General features: G+C 42.6%; 1 protein-coding gene across 2 annotated transcripts in view; it reads left to right on the forward strand.

Moving 5' to 3' along the window:
- Positions 1-23,867, forward strand: part of MARCHF1 (membrane associated ring-CH-type finger 1) — a 133,701-nt gene that overhangs the window by 100,358 nt on the left and 9,476 nt on the right. For both annotated transcript variants that reach the window (XM_006066821.3, XM_044946250.1), the window contains exon 3: positions 20,685-20,832. In XM_006066821.3, the coding sequence (XP_006066883.2) occupies positions 20,685-20,832 (148 nt within the window). The remainder of the gene's footprint in view (positions 1-20,684; positions 20,833-23,867) is intronic.

Below are 23,867 nucleotides of genomic sequence, written 5' to 3' on the forward strand. Positions count from 1 at the left end.
ATTTTTAAAGTAAATTTGTAAAGCAATGCCTCTATTAGTTCCTTAAGTAATTTATATTTGTCTTCAATACATGACATGTTATCAACCCAGGTGTGGATAGGAAGTATGTATGTGTGTGTATGGCAGGGGTGGAGGGAGGTTGTTGTTCCTCAGAAAAGTTTCAATCATAAAGATCACTTGGAGTGCTTATTAAGAATGCAGATTCCTAGACCTTGCCCCCAGATATGGACCCGGACAGTCTAGGAGTTGCCTTTTAGCTGTTAACTGGAGCAATTCCAGCGCACACTACCTTAGAACCACATAGTGCGTCTCCTCTCTAAAGAGACCTGTCATACAAACAAGCCTCCTTTTCTTTTTTACTTTTGTCACAAATCACCTTCATGTGTGATATTGTTGCTCCCCCTAGTGGATGATTTCACTCAGCAAATTGTTTTCTGTATTACAAATGCCTTGCTCAAAACTTTTAGTAATTCCATCTCTCAAGAACTTCTTGAAACAATAGGAAATCAGGAAAAGGCTTATAAGAAAAATTGCTTCACGTAACATGAGATTCATATATATTTAGATATGTTTAATATGCAACATACATACATTTTATATAGAGAAAATTTTTATTGTGATCAAGTCAGCTGAATATGACCAACCTGTTTTTTACAAATATTTTAGAAGCCTCAGATTTACTTGCCAAAATAATTTTAGATTGTTTACACCTGTAAGATTAATATTCCCACACACCAGTTTCCTAATAAACTCTTTCTGGCCAAAGAATGCTATGATCTGGATTTTCTTTCTGATGCCTCTCATGCTGGCTTCTGAGATCAACAGCTCTTTTCAAGATCCTGAAATCTCTAGATGTATTTTGCACATTGTGGCTTCTATCCCACTGAAAAATTCTGCTTACTGATGCTACCATTTCAAGAGTCACAAATTCAGCAGCCCACAGGCACCAAGCAGTGACATAAATGAGTGGAGTGGGCAGAGTAGAAAACAAAGACAGTGGAAGGTGAGTTCATTACATTTCAAGGAATTTATAAATCATTATAATTCTATAAAGCCCACTATAGGCCTAATTAGACATCTGTGAACTGGAAGAAATTTTGTTTCATGAACCACCTAAGCATCCCTGATTTACTTGAGGACTTAACAAATTGCTAACTGTGTATGCTTATTGTCTCATAATTCTAACAGCAATCCTATATAAGGGATAGTTTCAGCATCCCAACTATACTAAACAGGAAACTAAGACTTAGGTGGTAGTTTCCTTATTGCAAGTCAGACAGATAAGTTTCCCTGCCTGGGGCTAATCCACATGCCTGACCCCAGAGTCTGTTACTTTGCTCCAGGGCCTATCTGAGCAGGGGACTTCCAGCCTCCCCACCTGTCTGACCCCATGTGTTCCTCTCCCCACCCACCACCCCAGGCCCCCTGCTCCCCTAACTCTTCACAACATCTTCTGATCCCGTGACCTCTGATTGCAATAGTGTCTTTTCATTTAGAATAATTTCTCATCTGGTAAGCTGACGGCTCTCTGCACCAATACCGAGCTGGCTACAACTCTTGGGAACTTATTGCTCCCATTGCAAGTGAACATGACAAGTACATCCATATAATATTCTTTTACAGCTGTAGTTTTGAGCAAGTAAACCTTCTACTCAAGCTTTAAGCTTATATTTCAGCAATAATGGGATTTTTGTTATAAGTAGGATTAGCCCTATTATAGCACCTCTGTTTCTACTCAACTAGATTGTTCCAAGTACTACTGTGAAAACTGTAAAGTGATGGGAGCTCTCTGGGTAAAGGCCTATGATATTAATTGGCCTCAAAACATGTTTTTTTGAAAAGCAAACGCTGAATTAGATAGCTAGTGAGAAGCTGCTGTACAGCACAGGGAGCTGAACTCAGCGCTCTATGCTGACTCAGAGGGGCGGGGCTGGCAGGGAGGCTCAGGAAGGAGGGGGTCTATGTACAAATATTGCTGGTTCACTTCACTGTACAGCAGAAACTAATGCAACATTGTAAAGCAACTGTACCCCAAGGAAACAAACAGACAAACAACCCAAAAAACCACTGTATACAGAAATCACAGTGAATTACCTTTCTCAGGTAGCAGCTGGGGTATCTGTGATCCATGAGACACAGTGGCAGCCCTGGGCCTTGTTGCTGACCAGACTGCCTCTCATGGACCACATTCCTTGGGAAAGATGTAGTTATAACCACACACTCACATCAGTGCTTCATTTTATTTGGAATATTTGTGTCCCTTTTACCATTAATAAAAACTGTTACCCAGTACAGTATTTCTTTAGGTGGCTGTAATATAACATTTTTAATTGAATTTTCATACAAAAAGGATGGAAAGATCCTGGGACATACATTGTGACCTGTGACATGTTCTCAAGTCCTAACATTAAAGAGTGAATCATTGTACAGTCGTCTGCTGCCGCTGCTGCTGCTGCTAAGTTGCTTCAGTCATGTCCGACTCTGTGCGACCCCAGAGACGGCAGCCCACCAGGCTTCCCCGTCCCTGGGATTCTCCAGGCAAGAACACTGGAGTGGGTTGCCATTTCCTTCTCCAAGGCATAAAAGTGAAAAGTGAAAGTGAAGTCGCTCAGTCGTTCCCGACTCTTCGCGACCCCATGGACTGCAGCCTACCAGGCTCCTCTGTCCATGGATTTTCCAGGCAAGAGTACTGGAGTGGGGTGCTATTGCCTTCTCTGGTACAGTCTTCTAGGAGAGTCCAACTAGGATGTGCACAGTAATTCATCTGCTTGCCCTTCTTTGTATTAATAATTAACAAAAGCAGACTACTTCTCTGATATGAGAGTCACTATTCAGAAAAATCTATTTGTACTTAGAAAATAAATGGGGGTGGGAGGATTCCACGGCCTAAGTTTTGGAAAATAACCAAATCCCAACTTATCCCTTCCTCATCCTCAAGTGATAGTATCAACATGAAAGTAAAAATAACTGAAGTCTGTGGTGAAAGTAAAAATAACTAACTGGCTATGGTGATATGAGATCCAAGTCATGATAACTGTTTATTACATTATTTCTAAGTGCCAGATAGCCTTCCCACGATGTCCATTAACTCACCTAAACTTGACTGTGTAACGTAGGTACTAGTCTTTCTTTTACTGAAATGTAATTGATTTACAGTGCTGTGTTCATTTCTGGTGTACAGCACAGTGATTCAGTTATACATAATAGGTATATTTTTCATATTCTTTCCCACTATGGTTTATTACAGGATATTGAATATAGTTTCCTGTGCTATACAGTAGGGCCTTGTTGTTTATCTATTTTATAGATGTAGTTTGTATCTGTTAATCCCAAACTCCTAATTTATCTCTCCCCGCCCTGCCCTTTGGTAACCATAATTTGTTCTCTATGACTGAGTCTGTTTCTGTTTTCTATATAAATTCATTGGTATCATTTTTAGATTTCATATTTATATACGGATGTTTATATCATACCCTATATTATATAGTGGATGTTTATCTTTCTCTTTCTGACTTACTTCACTCAGCATAACAATCTCTAGGTTTGTTTATGTTGCTGCAAATGGCATTATTTCATTCTCTTTATACCCTATCTTCTTTATCTGTTGCAGGACGCTTAGGTTGCTTCATATCTTGGCTACAGTAAACAGTACTGCTATGAGCATTGAGGTGCATGATATCTTTTCAAATTGCTGTTTTCTCCAGATATATGCCCAGGAGTGGGATTGCTGGATCCCACAGGAGCTCTATTTTTAGTTTTCTGAGGAAACTCTATATGTTCTCCATTGTGCCTGCTCTAGGTACCATTCTTATCATGACTTTACAGGTAAGGGAATGGAAGGGCAGAGGATTACACTAGCCCAGCCCAAGCATGCAGGTCTTAGTGGCACAGCCCTCATTTCTAGCAGACATCTAAGCAACCCTGATGGAGTGTCCTCGTAGCGATGGAGTCAGCAGGCCTGGTGTGTATTCTGGAATCTGTCTCAACAGAGGATACTGCTTGAGAGTCAAGGCTGAAAACTACTTCTTATAAGGATTCCTAGATCTGAATAATCTGCATTTTATTCCCTCCATGTCCAGGTAATAGCCATTGCTCAGAAGTTCTAGACACCAAAAGTGGTGCAAATGAAGCCATTTATTCTGTGTTTCCAAGTATTTCTCTTCTTTGTGGGAAAATCTGTAAACCCCTTTTTAGTAAGACTGCCACTAGCATGCAGTGCCATCTTTCCTGACCTGGATGTCAATAATTGCTGCTGCTGCTGCTGCTAAATCACTTCAGTCATGTCTGACTCTGTGCAACCCCATAGACGGCAGCCCACTAGGCTCCACTGTCCCTGGGATTCTCCAGGCAACAATACTGGAGTGGGTTGCCATTTCCTTCTCCAATGCATGAAAGTGAAATGTCAAAGTGAAGTCGCTCAGTCGAGCCCAACTCTTAGCGACTCCATGGACTACAGCCCACCAGGCTCCTCCATCCATGGGATTTTCCAGGCAAGAGTACAGGAATGGGGTGCAATTACCTTCTCCGATGTCAATAACTACTTCCTCCCAACTCCAAATCAACATGGGCTCCAACTGTCCTACAATGGGAGCTGTTGATCCCATAATTACATTTCAGCATAGACTTTCCAAGTCTGGTGCCTATGGTCCAGCCTCACTGTCTCTGCTTGCAAGTGCTTTGGCTGTGGTTCCCAGCCACTGCTGCAGTGTGAGGCCATTTCCTCTTAAATGTATATAATATGTATAATACCCCTTCAGGGAAGGATGGACTGACAGACTCAGTTTGGTATATGTACACTACTATCTATAAAATATATAACCATGAGAAATGACTGTATACCATAGGGAACTCTCTAAATGGGAAGGAAATCCAAAAAAGAGGGGGTATATGTGTGCATATAGTTGATTCACTTTGTTGTACAACAGAAACTAACACTCTATTGTAAAGCAGCTATACTCCAACATAAAAAATAATAATAATAAAAGAAATGTATAATACCACTTCACATGGGACTGATAACTTACAGTGAACAATGTTGGATTCGTGATCTCCAAAGAAGATTTAGCTTCGGGACCAGGGACCAGCCTTGATCACTCAAGAGCTTTTGTGTAGCAGAGTTTTATTAAAGTAAGAGAAGGGACTGAGAAAACTTCTGACACAGACATCAGAAGGGGGACAGAGAGTGCCGCCTAGCCAGTCTTATCAAGGCCTTCTATACTTTCTCAGACCCACTTCCACAACATACATCTTAAATTAACAAGAACATCTTAAATTAACAAGATTAGGATGAACAATAGAAAGATCTTACCAGACCCACTCCCATGATAAACGTTTAAAAATGGCAGGGTTAGTCAGAAGGTTCTTGTTAAGGAGAAACATATCCTTAAGCAAGATACACTGTTACATTGACTAAGACAAAGAAGTGTAGGAAAAAAACATTTGTCCTTTTCTCCTTGAGAACTCCAGACCCTTTTCTCCTTCTCAGGAACCCTGGACTTCTTATCAACCTACCTAGGAATTGACTCTCTCATTCCCCATTTTCTTTTAGGAGAATTATGTTGCCAAGGGAAAGGGGTGTCGTTTTCGTTCCATAACTACTTTCTGCTGTTGAGGGGCGTCATCCCTAAATGTTGAGGCAACATATTCTCCTGACCCTTATGTTGAGGATCTCTGATACAGGGGCCCCAAGGAATAGTTGGAGGAGTCTGTGGCACTCATAGGAGCCTGGACAACCATTTGTAACTTAAAAGCTTTCAGTTAGAAACAAACCCCATTTTACAGTTACAGATGTAAAGCAAAATAGTCATTAAGCCAAGTTAAAACCTAATCAAAATTAAAAGTTACATTATGTCCATAGTTATATCAGTCCATCTTAGCATTGTCAGATGTCATCACAGAAGTGAGGAAAGCCCTTTCCTTGAAGCAGAGAAACCCACCATGGGAAGTCTTCAACTGATGAGTGCTCTGCAGACCCAGCAATTATGTCGATTGTGGAATGCAGCGTAGGAAGGAGCCCAGGACAGGAAGGCATTTTCTTGAGAGTTAAACGGCAGACTCGGGACTTTTGGAGTCAGCAGAAGCAAGCCCACATAGATTCTCAGGCCCATCTCCATTCCTGACTCAAACAGCAGCTTGGTTGACTCAAAGGCTGGGTCAGGAGTTAACCTCTCAATAATGTCTGTTGAAAAGCTGAAAGCTGAGTCATATCGTTAATTTTAAGGCTTCAGGATCTATGACAATATCTGTGCACAAAAGCAGTCTGTCATAGAGATAGTCCCCTCTTTGTGGGGGAGTGGGGAGCAATTCAAGCCCGCATTAAAGCTATGAGTAGAACTGTAAACCAACTGTCTTGTGTATCCTGAGTTAGCGTACCTGTATGTCTTTTAACATAATTAGCCTTTTTAACTTTTTCTGAAGATTGGGGTCTCCAGGAACAGTGTGATACTCTAACCCTAGAGCTTTTGACACCCCTTGAGTTACAGCAGCTTTAAAGACGGAGCCATTGTCACTCTGAACTTCAGAGTTTAAGATCCCACTTACATCATGAGAAGTCAGTACAGGAAAATTTCACCCATTAGTAAACTTATGAGCTTTCAGTTCAGTTCAGTTCAGTTGCTCAGTCATGTCCGACTCTTTGCAATCCCATGAATCGTAGCATGCCAGGCCTCCCTGTCCATCACCAACTCCTGGAGTTCACTCAGAGTCACGTCAATCAAGTTGGTGATGCCATCCAGCCATCTCATCCTCTGTTTTCCCCTTCTCCTCCTGCCCCCAATCCCTCCCAGCATCAGAGTCTTTTCCAATGAGTCAACTCTTCGCATGAGGTGGCCAAAGTACTGGAGTTTCAGCTTTAGCATCATTCCTTCCAAAGAAATCCCAGGGCTAATCTCCTTCAGAATGGACTGGTTGGATCTCCTTGCAGTCCAAGGGATTCTCAAGAGTCTTCTCCAACACCACAGTTCAAAAGCATCAATTCTTCGGCACTCAGCTTTCTTCACAGTCCAACGCTCACATCCATACATGACCACTTGAAAAACCATAGCCTTGACTAGACGGACCTTTGTTGACAAAGTAATGTCTCTGCTTTTCAATATGCTATCTAGGTTGGTCATAACTTTTTGAGCAAAACAGTAGTAACAATTACCCTTAAGCAATGCGGCTGTAGCCTTTTTTCAGTAACAAACTAAATTCTGATCCTGTGGGCAAACTCAAAGCTGGAGCCTGTAAGAGAGCAGGTTAAAAGCCTTAAAAGTCTTTTAAGTCTCTGAGGACCAAATTAGCTTGTTGGTTTGAGCCTATTGAGGCTCAGTTTTAAGTTTTTATAAAGGCTGAGCAAGTTCCCCATAACCTGGAATCCAAATGCAGCAATAGCCAGTAATGACCAAGAATTCTGTCAGTTGTCTTAAAGTCATATTTGGCTCGTTTATGAATATCAGACAATAAAGTATAAGGATTAGACACTTATTATTCATATATCTTGAACAAGTCTCCATTTATCATTTGACTTTTTTACACCCAAAATAGGAGTGCTGTATGGACTGTTAGAGGGAATTAATAGCCCCTGCTCCTTTAAATTCTCAATAATGGGTTTTAACCCTTTATTTAGGCTTTAATGGATACTGCTTTTGATGTGAAAATAGGTGAGGGTCTTTGAGCTTGATAAAGACAGGAACAGCATTTTGTGCTCAACCCACAATTTTTTGATCAGCCCACACTTTAGGATTTACATTTTGTTCAATTAATGAGAGAGAAAGAGCAGGCTCCATATTCATGAAAACAGAGTCCTGGACCTTGCTCAGTATATCCCTCCCCAGAAGGGGTGAGGGAGAGTCTGGCACAATCAGAAACTCTTGAGAAAACAGCACAGGGTCCCAGTTGCAGCTTAAAGGATGACTGACATAATCATGTTTGGCTCATCCAGACAATCCCATTATGGTAGTAGATCAGGAGGAAAGCAGGCCAGGGGCTTCAGTGAGCACAGAGAAAGTTGCCCCAGTGTCCAAAAGAAATTGACTGATTGATCCCCCACAGTTATTAATATCTGGGTTTCTTCAGGTGTAATTAGAAAGGGAACTTGTGTCGGGACCCCCAGTCACCTTCAGTCCCGATTGTCTTGAGAGTCTGACCTCAGGGGCCTACACCTTGGAGGGCAGTCTCTTCTCAAGTGGGGTCCTTTGCAGACTGGACATGGAGCCAGGGGCGGCTTAGATGCCTGCGGGCAATCCCACTTGAGATGCCCCTCCTTTCCACAGTAATTACAAGTTCATCCCTTTTCACCTGGGTTCCTCTAGGCATTTTTCTCAGGCTGTTTCAGAGCAGATCTAACAGCCATTGTTGTGGATTCAGTCTTTTGCCTGGTTCTTTTTAGCCTCTTATTTTGCTCCTTATATTCTCTACCATAATATACCATCTGAGCCAGCTGTAACACTTTTTCTAAAGACTAATTTGGTCCAAACACCTGTTTTTGTAACTTATGGCAGATATCTGGAGCTGATTGAGTGAGAAATCTATCTTTTAAGATTATTCCTCCTTCTGCACTTTCAAGATCAAAATCAGTAAACTTGTGGAGAGCCTCCCATAGTCTATCTAGGAATTTACCAGGAGTTTCCTTTTCTCCCTGTTCTATATCATCCAACTTAGCATAGTCTAAAGCCTTAGTGTGTGCTTGCTTAAGTTCTTCAAGAATACATCCAGCAAAGCGGCTCTGTTATTGGAACCACTTGGTTCCCAGTAGGAAGGAGGGCTATTTTGTGTTCCTTCTTTCCCCTTGTCTCACGTTCAGGTCATTCATCTCCAAAAGTAGTAGCTTCCCCCCAAAACATGAGTTTTTGACCAAGTAAAGTCATAAGGTAAAGTTAGCCCTGTAAAGCCTTCTATGTACTTTTTGGATCCTCTAAATAGTCTCGACTGCAACTGGGACTGTGTGAAATTCTACCGAGACTGAGGCAACCCCTCCTAGAAGGATGCCCTGAATCTCAGCCTGTTCAGTTGGGATGCCAAATAAATAGGTAAAGTTAGAGAATAGGAGGGAGCTGAAGCTTTCACACCCATATCTGTACTCTTAGGACATAAGTCTGGCATGTCTCACAGAGAGATAAATAACAATTCAAAAGGCACTTCTATCCATTTCCCTTATTTTCTACAGACCCAGTCTAGTTGTAAAACAGTAATAATTGAGATCCTTCAACAGATCAGCATTCCCCGTCTTCCAAAGGATACTGTTGCCATTCTGTATCACAGAAGATCAGGAATGTCTTTTTAAACTCTAGGGATCAAACTTGTCCCAGAATTTTTTTTTTTTTAAATATATATTAAAGGAGTGGCTTTGGAACTGCTAGCTCCCATCTGTAAGAGAAAAAAGTGGCATCCACAGCTGTGGCTTTTTTCCACCTGAAGTGTCCCTCCCTACTCTAGGTGGGGATGTAGACAGACTCTCCACCAAAGCTTTCCTTCCCTGGTCAGACTTAGTCTGTCCCTTACCAATGGAGGCGCCATACTCATTCATCCCTCCCGGTTCTACCACTGAGGTGGGGTGGAGATGCACCAGGGACAGACCTGATGGCACCTCAGATTGATTTAGTTCCTTACCACCAACATCTTTGTTTGATTTACCCTTTTCCTCTGATACCACTCGGGGTGGAGCAGAGTAGCTTTTTGGAATGCCTCCCAAGCCAGTACTACCAGGGGGAGCATCCATCTTTCATGTGCCTGTGCATATTCCTGAGTACAGTCCTGACTGCTGTAGAAGCAGTGAGTCATAAGAGGATGAACAACAACCAAGATGTCCCTTCTGAGTGTCACCACACCAGTATATGTGATAGCAAAAGAGGTGTGGATGGTTGGCCAGCGAGGAAAGTGATTTTTTTCCTCAAGCTACTAGAGCCAATCGTACGAGTTCATTTCCACAGCTTTGCAAAAGAAATATCTAAGGAGTTGAGACAGAAGCCATCAGGGAGCCTTCTCTGGCCTGCTAAGAGCTAGCACTACCAAAGGAAGAAGCCCATTGTGCTTCCAATCTGACCAGATCCCGCAATTCCTGATCTGTGTCTTCAAAAACCTCATGGTCACCAGCAGTGCTCCTACCCACATAGATCAGAGGCACAGCTGTGACAAAGACTCACTTTCAGGTCGCTGGCTCCTGAGGCAGGCAGTCAAGAGAGTGACCTCTAGCCTGAGAGACATTCCTGGAACTAGAGTTCTGTGTCACTCCCACACGTGATCCTATAACTTTCTAGCAAGGTTTGCCTAGTCTAGCAAGGCTAAGTGCTACATACAGCGAGTCCAAGTAAAAATGCACAGTAACAGCATGGATCACAAGACCCTTGAAAGTCTATGATCCAACTGATTAGGTTAGTAGTTCTAATTCCCTAGGCAATTACAAAATGGTCAAAGAGACCAGGAAAAGTTGACCAAGAAGGGAAAGTTCAGTCCACACACTTTGCCCGTCTCTGGCTGCTCCCCTCGCAGTGACACTGGGTGTCTCTTGGCATTGGCAGGTCGGTATAAAGCCCTGACAAGGTGCCCCTTTTGGGGCTGCCTTCAGTCATTTCAAGGCACTACAAAACCACAGAGCAGGGATCATCACGTGCTTTGCACAGGATGTGTCATTCATTCACACAAGCACACCATGGAGTTAGTAAAGTAAAGCAGAAAACATGAATACTGAGAAAGCAGAGAGGCTAGAGTTCTGAGTGATCTTACCTTGTCCTGAGGATCCTGGATGAGCCACCAAGATGATAGTTTACAATGAACGATGTCAGATTCGTGATCTCAGAAGAAGAAGATTTAGCTTTGGGACCAGGGACCAGGGTTGATCATTCAAGAGCTCTTGTGTAGCAGAGTTTTATTAAAGTAAGAAAAGGGACAGAGAAAGGTTCTGACAGAGACATTAGAAGGGGGACAGAGAATGCCCTCCTAGCTAGTCTTCAGATCAGATCAGATCAGTCGCTCAGTCCTGTCCAACTCTTTGCGACCCCATGAATTGCAGCACACCAAGCCTCCTTGTCCATCACCAACTCCCGGAGTTCACCCAGACTCACGTCCATCGAGTCAGCGATGCCATTCAGCCATCTCATCCTCTGTCATCCCCTTCTCCTCCTGCCCCCAATCCCTCCCAGCATCAGAGTCTTTTCCAATGAGTCAACTCTTCGCATGAGGTGGCCAAACTACTGGAGTTTCAGCTTCAGCATCATTCCTTTCAAAGAAATCCCAGGGCTGATCTCCTTCAGAATGGACTGGTTGGATCTCCTTGCAGTCCAAGGGACTCTCAAGAGTCTTCTCCAACACCACAGTTCAAAAGCATCAATTCTTCGGCGCTCAGCCTTCTTCACAGTCCAACTCTCACATCCATACATGACCACAGGAAAAACCATATCCTTGACTAGACGAACCTTTGTTGGCAAAGTAATGTCTCTGCTTTTGAATATGCTATCTATGTTGGTCATAACTTTCCTTCCAAGGAGTAAGTGTTTTAATTTCATGGCTGCAGTCACCATCTGCAGTGATTTTGGAGCCCAGAAAAATAAAGTCTGACACTGTTTCCACTGTTTCCCCCATCTATTTCCCATGAAGTGATGGGACCAGATGCCATGATCTTAGTTTTCTGAATGTTGAGCTTTAAGCCAACTTTTTCACTCTCCACTTTCACTTTCATCAAGAGGCTTTTGAGTTCCTTTTCACTTTCTGCCATAAGGGTGGTGTCATCTGCATATCTGAGGTTACTGATATTTCTCCTGGAAATCTTGATTCCAGTTTGTGTTTCTTCCAGTCCAGCATTTCTCATGATGTACTCTGCATATAAGTTAAAAAAACAGGGTGACAATATACAGCCTTGACATACTCCTTTTCCTATTTGGAACCAGTCTGTTGTTCCATGTCCAGTTCTAACTGTTGCTTCCTGACCTGCATACAAATTTCTCAAGAGGCAGATCAGGTGGTCTGGTATTCCCATCTCTTGAAGAATTTTCCATAGTTTATTGTGATCCACACAGTCAAAGGCTTTGGCATAGTCAATAAAGCAGAAATAGATGTTTCTCTGGAACTCTCTTGCTTTTTCCATGAAGCAACAGATGTTGGCAATTTGATCTCCGGTTCCTCTGCCTTTTCTAAAACTAGCTTAAACATCAGGAAGTTCACGGTTCACATATTGCTGAAGCCTGGCTTGGAGAATTTTGAGCATTATTTTACTAGTGTGTGAGATGAGTGCAATTGTGTGGTAGTTTGAGCATTCTTTGGAATTGCCTTTCTTTGGGATTGGAATGAAAACTGACCTTTTCCAGTCTTGTGGCCACTGCTGAGTTTTCCAAATTTGCTGGCATATTGAGTGCAGCACTTTCACAGCATCATCTTTCTAGCTAGTCTTATCAAAGCCTTATATACTTTTTCAGACCCACTCCCACATCATACATTTTAAATTAACAAGATTAGGGTGAACAATAGAAAGATCTTACCAGACCCACTCCCATAATATGCATTTTAAGATGACAGGATTACTCAGAAATTTCTTGTTGAAAAACATATCCTCGAGCAAGATACATTGTTATATTGAATAAGACAAAGTAATGTAGTAAAGAACGTTTGTCCTTTTCTCCTTGAGAGCCCCAGACCCCTTTCTCCTTATCAAGAGCTCCAGACCCCTTTCTCCTTCTCAAGAATGCTGGACTTCTTATCAACCTATCTAGGAATTGACTCTCTCAGGACCATGCATGAAAGATCAATCAGTTGAGTCGCTCAGTCATGTCTGACTCCTTGTGATCCCATGGACTGTGGCACACCCGGCTTCCCTGTCCATCACCAACTCCTGGAGCTTGCTCAAAACCATGTCCATTGAGTCAGTGATGCCATCCAACCATCTCATCCTCTGTTATCCCCTTCTTTTCCTGCCTTCAATCTTTCCCAGCATCACGGTCTTTTCCAATGAGTCAGTTCTTCCCATCAGGCGGCCAAAGTATTGGAGTTTCAGCTTCAGCATCAGTCCTTCCAGTGAATATTCAGGACTGATTTCCTTCAGGGTTGACTGGTTTGATCTCCTTGCAGTCCAAGGGACTCTCAAGAGTTTTCTCCAACACCACAGTTCAAAAGCATTGATTCTTCGTCTCTCAGCTTTCTTTATAGTCCAACTCTCACATCCATACATGACTACTGCAAAAACCATAACTTTGACTAGATGGACCTCTGTCAGCAAGGTAATGTCTCTGCTTTTTAATATGCTGTATAGGTTGGTCATAACTTTTCTTCCAAGGAGCAAGCCTCTATTAATTTCATGGCTGCAGTCACCATCTGCAGTGATTTTGGAGCCCAAGAAAATAAAGTCTCTCGCTGTTTCCATTGTTTCCCCATCTATTTGCCATGGTGATGGGACTGGATGCCATGATCTTTGATTTTTGAATGTTGAGTTTTAAGCCAACTTTTGCACTCTCCTCTTTCATCAAGAAGCTCTTTAGTTCTTCACTTTCTGCCATAAGAGTGGTGTCATCTGCGTATCTGAGGTTATTTATATTTCTCCCAGAAATCTTGATTCCAGTTTGTGTTTCATCCAGCCCAGCATTTCTCATGAGGTACTCTGCATATAAGTTAAATAGGCAGAGTGACAATAATACAGCCTTGATGTACTCTTTTCCCAATTTGGAACCAGTCTGTTGTTCCGTGTCCAGTTCTAATGGTTGTTTCTTGACCTGCATACAGATTTCTCAGGAGACAGGTCAGGTGGTCTGGTATCTTCACATCTCTTGAAGAATTTCCACAGTTTATTGTGATCCACACAGTCAAAGGCTTTGGCATAATCAATAAAGCAGAAGCAGATGTTTTTCTGGAATTCTCTTGCCTATGATCCAATGGATGTTGGCAATTTGAGCTCTAGTTCCTCTGCCTTTTCTAAATCCAGCTTGAACATCTGGAAGTTCAGAGTTCACATACTGTTGAAGCCTGACTTTGAGAATTTTGAGCATTACTTTGCTAGCATGTGAGATGAGTGCAATAGTGCACTAGTTTGAACATTCTTTGCCATTGCCCTTTGGGATTGGAATGGAAACTGACCTTTTCCAGGTCAGTGACCCCAAGGAACAGTGACCCCACAAGAAACTGAAGAGTGTCCAGGAGTCTCTGGAGGGGGTGTGGGTTCCCTGTAGCCTGCTGCAGGGTCGGGGGCACTGAATATAGCAGTGTGTGCCAGGACCTTTTGAAGAAGATCACCATTACCTTCATTACCTCCACCATAGTTTGGTCTCAGATCAAACAATGGGGAGAGAACACAGCTCCACCCATCAACAGAAAATTGGATTAAAGATTTACTGAGAATGGCCCTGCCCATCAGAAGAAGACCTCAGTTTCCCCCTCAGCCAGTCTCTCCCATCAGGAAGCTTCCATAAGCCTCTTAGCCTTCTCCATTAGAGGGCAGACAGAATGAAATCCACAATCGCAGAATCACCTGAAGGCCAGGTGAAACACCAACTGCAAATATTTCATTTCTAATAGTAAAAGATAAACTGAAGCTTATTTAAAGTTTTAAGAATTCATTTGAACAAAATTTCATTCGAATTGGGCAGCACCACACCGGAAGTGGTTAGGAGACGTCACCCACAGGAGCTGCAGAAGAGAGTGCAGAAGCCAAGCAAGAAGACTAGGGACTGCCTCATGGTTAAAGCCAAGCTGGCTGATTGGGATTAGTCATCCTTAAGTTTCTATTTTCCAACTTTGAGGCATTTAGAGGCTTAGATTTTGGTTAGTTTACTTGGGCACTGGAGCACTGAACCACCTCAGCCAAGGGGCCTCCTTCTTTGATTAATGTAGCAGTGACCAAGTTCCATGCTGATGGTGATGTGCCTGAAGAATCTCTTTAAAAACCACTGGCCCTGGATGAAGAAGGTCCTACTATATAGCACCGAGAACCATATTCAATAGCCTATGATAAACCATAATAGAAAAGAATATTTTTAAAAGCATATATATATGTGTGCATAACTGAATCACTTTGCTATATAACAGATATTAACATTGTAAATCAACTATACTTCAATTTTTAAAAAACAACTAAAAATTTTAAAAAAAGAACCACTGTCCTAGACCAAGGGGGCTTCTTGGAATTGGTCACTCTTTTAGCCCCAGACTTCCTCTGAGTTCCAGGCTGTTAGGCACAATGTGTCACACTGGGTGCGCTGTTGGTGGTGGTATTTGGTTGCTAAGTCGGGTCTGACTCTTTTGCGACCCCATGGACTGTAGTCTGCCAGGCACCTCTGTCCAAGGGATTTCCCAGACAAGAATACTGAGGTTGATTGCCATTTCCTTTCCAAGGGATCTTCCTGATCCAGGGATTGAACTCGCATCTCCTGCATTGGCAGGCAGATTGTTTACCTACCGCTGAGCCAGGAGGGAAGCCCACTGGGCGTGTAGATAATGTAACAAACTGAACCTGCTGTTCCAAATATTATTTTCATTCGGGTGTGGTAAAACTTCACCATAACAGGATAAGCAGGGTCGGAAATTTTTAGAGTTAAAATGTGCCTTTGCATTTAGTCTGGGTTGCTGAAATGACCGAGAAAAGCCTGCCAGCAGCTGGTGGGGGACTCTGGAATCTCTGGGGACCCTGGAAAATCACCTTGGAACCAGGAACTTGGTGGGCCCACGCCCTCTGGTGGTGGCTTTTGCTTTATCATGACATAGACTCTGAAATTCTGGCTCCTATTGCCCTTAGGAAATTTGAAAAAGCAGCGGGGCTGTGTCAAGGAAGGGAAAAAAAAAAAAAAAAAAAAAAAAATGGACTTAGTAAAGTAGCCCCCATCTCGTGTATGTCGATATCATACAAATAAGCTGCCCTTATTTTTCACTGGTACAAAATTTTTAAAAACATTCTTATTAGGCAGTGTGTGTTTCTTTTTGTTTTTGTTTTTTGGTGTTTTTTTTTTTTTTAATATATTAGGACAGAATGAAAATACAAGTAATTTAAATTAGAAAACGCTCTGTTTCATGTCGCTAAAACAAACGGAAAATTTTACAGAAACCGTGTCTGCATCAATTTAGACTCCAATTTGGAAATCTTTTCAGAATAATCTAATTGTGTATTTCTACGTTGAATAAAGGAGTTCTGTTCAATTCTTTCTGTCGTTGAAGGCTCTGGATAAGGGACCAAAGGCTAAGGACAGTAAAACAGGTGCCAGAGACCCAGGGATCCTATAAAGGGAAGCGAGGTCTGAGGCGCTAAGACTGCGCAGCTGGTTTTGCAGGTGAAGTAAAGTGCATGAACCCAGGAGAGCAGGGACTTGCCGTGAAAGAGCCCTGGGCACTTGAGAGAATATGCGGGCTCCCCTCCCGCCTGTTTCTGGTCACTTCCACCAGCTCCCCTGAGACCCCCTGGAGAGACGTGTCTCCTTAAAACTGAGCATCGAGAGGGCGCCTCTTAATCTTCTAGGGTGGGGCGGGGACGTGGGTCCCACACTGGACATGTGATCTGTGGGCATAAACACACAAATCTTATTAAATTGGGACGGGGAGCTCTGATGCTATGTGCATTTGTGCATATTAGCCCTTTGCTGTCAAATCTTTTGTGAACTGGTATTGAATTTCAGCTTCATAATAATAAATTAGTATTTGCCCTTTCATGACAAGTTTGTTAACATAAGATTTCTATCCTTGCCTTCTTGATCCACTTCTCACTGTGGCGGCTTGCAAAACGTATTCAGTCCATATATATATATATCACCTTGAAAATTCAAAGATGTGGATGGATGAACATTTCATGAAATGGATTAAATTTCTGTTGATGCCTTGAGCTGGGTACCGCATGCAGTGACTTGACCGTCAGGAAGAGGGCGCCGTGGTATCGCGTTTAGTCGTGTGCTGTCTGGAGAATTCCTGGGTGGTCGCTGTGAGGATTTATAAAGGAAAATACAATAGCAACGTTTGATGGTCCTTTTACACTCCACTTCTCCTTAAAACGCTGCTGAGATTAGGAAGTGACAGCTTCAGAGCTACTATTGTCTAGAACTAAAAGGGGTTTGGTTTATACCTGTCAGCCCTCTGATGTTTTTCTATTGAGGCTGATTAGTTTTGAAGAATGCTTTTCAACAACTTCATCAAAACGCTCCTTAGATTAAAAAAAGACCCACTTTTTAAGTGTTTTTTTTCCCCCACTCAAAGCCAACTTTACAACGGAGGGTTGATTTGTTATGAATATTTTGTTACTGAGGGTATTGGAACACTTGAAACATTTAGGAAATCTGAACATGTAAAGCTGCCCTTGTTCACCACCCCGCACTTCTTATCTTTTTATATTAAATACTGAGGTAATCCAAGAAATAGTTATTAAATCACGAAATGCTATTGCTAAATGAATAACGTTCTAGTCCACAATCACACAGTATTTAGATTAATATCACGATAAATCAATAAAATAACACAATGAAATTTCAGAAACAATCTTTCACACCTGTGATGTGAAGTTGTGATAAAAAGACCTGAAATCTCATTTCAATGCTGATTAATTAAAAATAGATTCTATAGATAGATTGAAGCATTTAGATTTCCCCTAGTTTCATTACTAAGATTTCTCCATTACTTACTTAGAATAATAAAGAAAATATAGTTTGATGAGGAGTCCAAGATTAGGTTAACTGGCTCTAACAGACCCTGAATGGGAAACGCTGTGAAGACTAACTGGCCAGTAAAAGAGGAATGGGCTTCCCAGCTGGCCGAGTGGTAAAGAATCTGCCTGAGATGCAGAAGACTTCGGTTCAGTCCCAAGCTTGGGAAGATTTCCCTGGAGAAGGAAATGGCAACTCACTCCAGTATTCTTGCCTGGAAAATCCCATGGACAGAGGAGCCTGGCGGGCTACAGTCCATGTGGTCACAAACATGTGGTCATATGACATTGATGTTCAGAGACCAGAAGGGAAGCCAGGAGGTTTCATTTGCTTCTGTCAGGAATTGCACTTGACAGTGAGGAGCAGGGTCCTGAGAAGTAGTGGCTCGGACAGGACTTTATTTCCCTCACATATGTGTGGCGGCCAGAGGTGAGCTGTGGCTGATGGGCTGAGGTCTCTCTAATTCTCAAGAGTTTTTCTCAAGGTTGCAAGATGACTATTAGGACTTCTACCATTAATTGGGAATTCCAGGCAGCAAAGAAAAGAAAATGAAGGAGAAAGGGGCAATTCCTGTGTCAGGAGGGCAAAAACTCAGCATCCCAGTAGATAGCCACTCACCTCTCACTCATAGGAAACAGTCCATGTCACCTCTTCCAGGAAGGTGGGAAAGCAGCTTTACCTACCTAGCATGGTGCCAGCCCTCGCGGGCTTAGTCTGTTCGTAAAGGAAAAGGAGAGGATCGTGTCTCACCACTCCTCTCTGCCTCTGAGGGGGATGAGACGCCTGGGCCCGGAGAGACTGAGGCTCACTCGTGTCTCAGAGCTGGTGGCAGAGTCAGGGCTTTATGGGGCTTTATGACGTGCAAGGTGGGCCGGGCAAGGAGTGTGACTGTGAAGGTCTAAGGATTCTGCTTTAGGAAGAGCATAATAAATAAAAAATGTAAAGATTCATAGCAGCACTATTTGCAATAGCCAAGATATGAAAACAACCTAAATGCCCATCAACAGAGAGATGAACAAAGATGTGACATAAATATATATATACATATATATATATGGAAATATTCTGTATACATGGAATACTGCTCAGCCATAAAAAGAATGTAATAATACCATTTGCAGTAACATAAATGGAACTAGAGTTATCATACTAAGTGAAGTCAGAGAAAGATAAATACCATATGATATCACTTATATGTGGTATCTAAAAAATGATACAAATGAACCTATTTACAAAAAAGAAATAGACTCATAGACATAGAAATTAATTTTATAGTTACCAAAGAGGAAAGAGGAGGCGAGAATAAATTAGGAGTTTTGGAGTAACATATACACACTACTATATGTACAATAAATAATCAACAAGGACTTACTGTATAGCACAGGGAACTATACTCAATATCTTATAATAACCTATAATGGGAAGAATCTGAAAAAGAATATATATTAAATATATATATATATGTAATATTATACATATATATATCTGAATTAGTTTGCTTATAACTAACACAACAATGTAAATCAACTATACTTCAATTTTTTAAAAACCAATGCAAACAATCATGAGTTGCTAAAAAATAAATAAATAAAATTTAAAAAAAAATCATGGTCTAATAAGATCATAATGATTTGATTTTCCTATAGAAATAGGTGAATAAAAGTAAAAATCAAATCCTAACATGGTAATGAAGTGATACTGTAACTGTCAAGGCATTAAACTGTTGTTTGAAAGTAAAAATGTCATCTGACGGCCTGTTATTTCAAAATAAATCATGGACATGTTCTCTCATATATGCCTTGACTTCCTTCCTGCTATAAAAGTGGCAGCCCTCCCCCTCTCACCGACTAAGAAACGGCCCTCGACTTTCTGAGGCGTGCGCCTCAGGGACCGCGACTGTGAGCAGACTGGTGGCAGCAGAAAAGCAAGACTGCACTGAAAGGGGCTGCAGCTGACTTTCTTCCATTGCTTGGAGGATAAAATTTGTCTTCTAGGAGAAGAGTTGTGACAGATGTTGACTCTCTCACAGATAAAATTCAGCCATTCAAATACTTGGTAAATTTACACACTTAAGAATGCAACATTCACATGCATTAATATATGATATTTGTTTTTCTCTTTCTAACTTACTTCCCTTTGTATAACAGGCTCTAGGTCCATGTTAGGTCCAAATGACCCAAATGACTCTAAGTCCAAATGACCCAATTTAGTTCCTTGTTATGGCTGAGTAATATTTCATTGTATAGATGTACCACATCTTTTTTATCCATTAATTTGTCTGTGGACATTTAGCTTGCTTCCATGTCCTGGATATTGTAAATAGTGCTACAATGAACATTTGGGTGTATGTGGAATCTAGAAGAAGGGTACAGATGAGCCCACATGCAGGGCAGGAATGGAGACCCAGACGCACAGACCGGAGCTGTGGGCATGGTGGCAGGGTGGGGTGGATTAGGAGATTGGAACTGGCACATATACACTACCATGTGTCAAACAGCTAGTGGGGAGCTGCTATGCACCACAGGGAGCTCAAGTTAGTGCTCCATGATGACCCACAGGGGTGGGATGATTCGCGGAAGGGGGAGAGAGGTCCCAGAGGAAGGCGATCTATGTATACATACAACTGATGCACTTCCTTGTCCAGCAGAAACTAACAACATTGTAAAGCAACTATACTCCAATTTAAAAAAGAGAATGCAACACTGTGTCAGGGTATGTACTATCTAAGGGGAGACTATGTATGACTGCTTATAACCTAGGGCCACAGAAAAGTAATATGTAGGAACTTGAGCTGAAATGTTTTTGAAAATTGTATAAAATTAAAATTGTCCCCTTCATGTTACAGAAAAGGAAACTACAAGGAACTACTTATTTGGAGAATAGGAAAATATTTTTGTTTTTGTTTTACTGTGTACTTTTTAAGTTATAACTCCACAGTTTATGATTGTAGATCTTTTCAAACATGAAGACTTGTTTGAATATTTTAGTGTCATCTAAAATGGCAACTATGTAATGGTTTCTCTCCATTCATGACCTAGGCCTGGGATATAAATAGGGAGCAAAATTTCCTGGTTGGAGATTCAATTGTGTGTAATTGGTTTGTGATTGCAGTGGGAGAAACTGCAGATGACAACAAGCGAAAGGAGGAAAATCTTCTGCTCTGTCACTTTCCACGTCATTGCCATCACCTGCGTGGTCTGGTCCTTGTATGTGCTGATAGATCGGACAGCAGAGGAGATCAAGCAGGGTAATGATAACGGTAAGAGTTGTCTCCTTTCTCTTTCTGGCTTGAATCCTGGGACATCACCCAAGGATGTGCAGCGAAGCTGTTTCCCAGAGCACATGTGCATAGCAGCACCCTGTACCGGCAGCTGAGTCTCCTCCAGCTCCCTAACTGATGAACACTCTGACCGTAAAGCACTGACCAAAGTAAGATTTATCAAGTCCACCTTAGCGGGGGAGAAATCCATAGATGCCACACACCATTTTAAGCTATTCAGGAGCTGATAAAGATCAGATTCTGCCCCATGTGAAAAGACAAACAACTGTAAAAATAGAATGTTTTTCCTTTTATTTAATTCACTTTATTCATGGCTTCTTGTAACACATGAATAAGAGGGAAGTTAGTAGAGACTGTTACAGCCCATTAATTAGCACACTATAATCTTATAGAGTGGGTTAACACTACAGTTTGAAATTTTTACCACACCAAGTTTGATAGTGAAGGATGATATCAAGTCTGAAGAAAGATGTTTTAAAATCATTGCAGCATAGTCTAAATGGTTAGGTCATTCAAAACAGGAGCAGAAATAACTTGCTTATCTTCACCTGTGAATGGACCTAGTTCTGTTTCGCAACAGGCTCTGCTGGCTTTAGCCGGTAGCCTAAATCATAGCTGGCAAAACAGTGAGGGATACTCCCCAGCCTCCTCCAGGGGGAGATATGTGTATCATATGTAAAACCAGGGGTGAATTTGGAAGGAGATGGTGTTCAGATGATAGCACTGTAAGTTTGCGCCTCCTTCAAAAAAAGAAGTGAAAGAGAAAAAGATGAGAGGCAGTAGGAGAAGGAATGAAGGAGGAAAAGAATCTTTAAAAGGAGAGGTTTCTTTCTTCTGTGTTTCTCTGTCTGGGCCAAAGCGGAGAAGGAGTCCCCTTCTTTTGCTCCTGGTGCTGCTTCTCATCAGAACAGGGCTGAGATGGAAAGGACCAGGACCCCAGAGCCCCCAGGAGGTGGGGTGTGTAGCTAGAGTGTGTGTGCTGCAGGGAATTGGCAGGGCAGGGGGCGGGCAGGGACACGCTGGGTCAGAGGACAAGTGGGGGGTGGTATTTTGTACATCAATGTTAACTCATGTGTATACAATTTATATTCAACTACGTTGTTTAGAGCTGTATTGTTTCAGACATGATGGACTTTAAAATATCTATCACATCTCTACTAAGTCAGAGTAGACATTTTTTTGTGTGTGCTAAGTCACTTCAGTTGTGACCGACTCTTTGTGACCTCATGGACTATAACCTACCAGGCTCCTCTGCTCATGGGACTCTCCAGGCAAGAATATTGGAGTGGGTTGCCATTTCCTTCTCCAGGAGATCTTCCCAAACCAGACATGGAAGTCTTTTATGCTTCCTGCATTGGAAGGCAGCTTCTTTACCACTAGGGCCACCTGGGAAGCTTCAGACATTTCTTTGAACTTTTAATTTTATATTGGGAATATATAGATGATTAACAATGTTGTGATAAGTTTCAGGTGGACAGAAAAGGTACTCAGCCATACATATACATGTATCCATTCTCCCCCCAATTCCCCTCCCATTCAGGGTGCCACAAAACACTGAACAGAGTTCCCTGTGATATACAATGAGTCCTTGTTGGTTATCCATTTTAAATATAGCAGTGTGTACGTGACTTTCCCAAACTCCCTAACTATCCCTTCTCCCCATCGCTCCCCTCAGAGAAAATTTGTTTAAGCCCATGTCCTCCACGGTTGCCGGCACTGGCCGTGCTGCAGACCTTGCAGTTGTGTGTGTGTGCTAGAACAGAGGCGCACTCCAGCCCTGCACCTCCTCGCCTTCTCCAGCCCCTGGCCTCAGGGGCGGAGGGCTTCCTCCCGGGCCAGAGCAGACCTGCAGCTGGACCGAAGCTGGCCTGAAGTCTGACTCAGGGTCCGCTGTCGCAGCCTGTGGGACTCCCCCTGGGGTCCCCCAGCCACAAGGAAGGGGAAGGAGATGAACAGGATGACTCTCATGTCATCCACATGCAGATTGCTCAGAAATTCTCTCTTAACTCATTTATTCAATCCCATTTCTGACACATGTGAGCGGATAGTGTTTGTTTTTTTCCCGTGACCCATGTCTCCTGTTTTTGTCCGTCTCCAGTCCTCCTGGGTGTCCTTTTGTCCCCAGATGTTGTTTCTACGCTAGTAACGCCCTTGCCCTAATCTCCAACCAGACATCTGCCTGCCTCCCGACCTATCCATTTAAAAGTCTCCCAGGCACCCAGACTAGTGTGTCCAAACTCATAACCCTTCCACCACTTCCCACTCTGACCACTATGGCAAAGACACTGCTGCTGCTAAGTCGCTTCAGTCGTGTCCGACTCTGTGCGACCCCATAGACGGCAGCCCACCAGGCTCCCCCATCCCTGGGATTCTCCAGGCAAGAACACTGGAGTGGGTTGCCATTTCCTTCTCCAATGCAGGAAAGTGAAAAGTGAAATTGAAGTCGCCTAGTCGTGTCTGATTCATAGCGACCCCATGGACTGCAGCCCACCAGGCTCCTCCGCCCATGGGATTTTCCAGGCAAGAGTTCTGGAGTGGGGTGCCATCGCCTTCTCCGAAAGACACTGCTAACTCCCACTAACAAAATGCAACCCAGCTTTCATTGCCCTCTCCTCCCCTTCACTTCCAGCTTACATCAATCACCAAGTCCTATTTATTTAGTCTGCCCCACAAGCCTCTGAAATCTGTTGGTTTCTCTCCCTCCTCACTGCTACCACCCATGTAGTAGCATCTCTTTTACTCGAAGACTGCAACTGCTCCTTGCGAGACTTTCTCTAGTTTGCCCACCTTCAATACATGTCCAGAAACATAATCACAGGAAGTTCAAAACATAAATCTGACCACATTCTGTCCCTGCTTATTCATGACTCTCAAAACACACCCTGGATTCTGGGAAGGAGCCATGCTGACCCCATGGCCTGGCTGAAGCCAGCTATGCTGAACACTGGTTCACCCCCAGACCTGCTCCCAGACCCTGCTCTGCTCCTCTGTCTCAGGGACACATTTCCTCCCAG

The sequence above is a fragment of the Bubalus bubalis genome, chromosome 7, assembly GCF_019923935.1.
Source record: "Bubalus bubalis isolate 160015118507 breed Murrah chromosome 7, NDDB_SH_1, whole genome shotgun sequence".
Classification (NCBI taxonomy): Eukaryota; Metazoa; Chordata; class Mammalia; order Artiodactyla; family Bovidae; genus Bubalus; species Bubalus bubalis.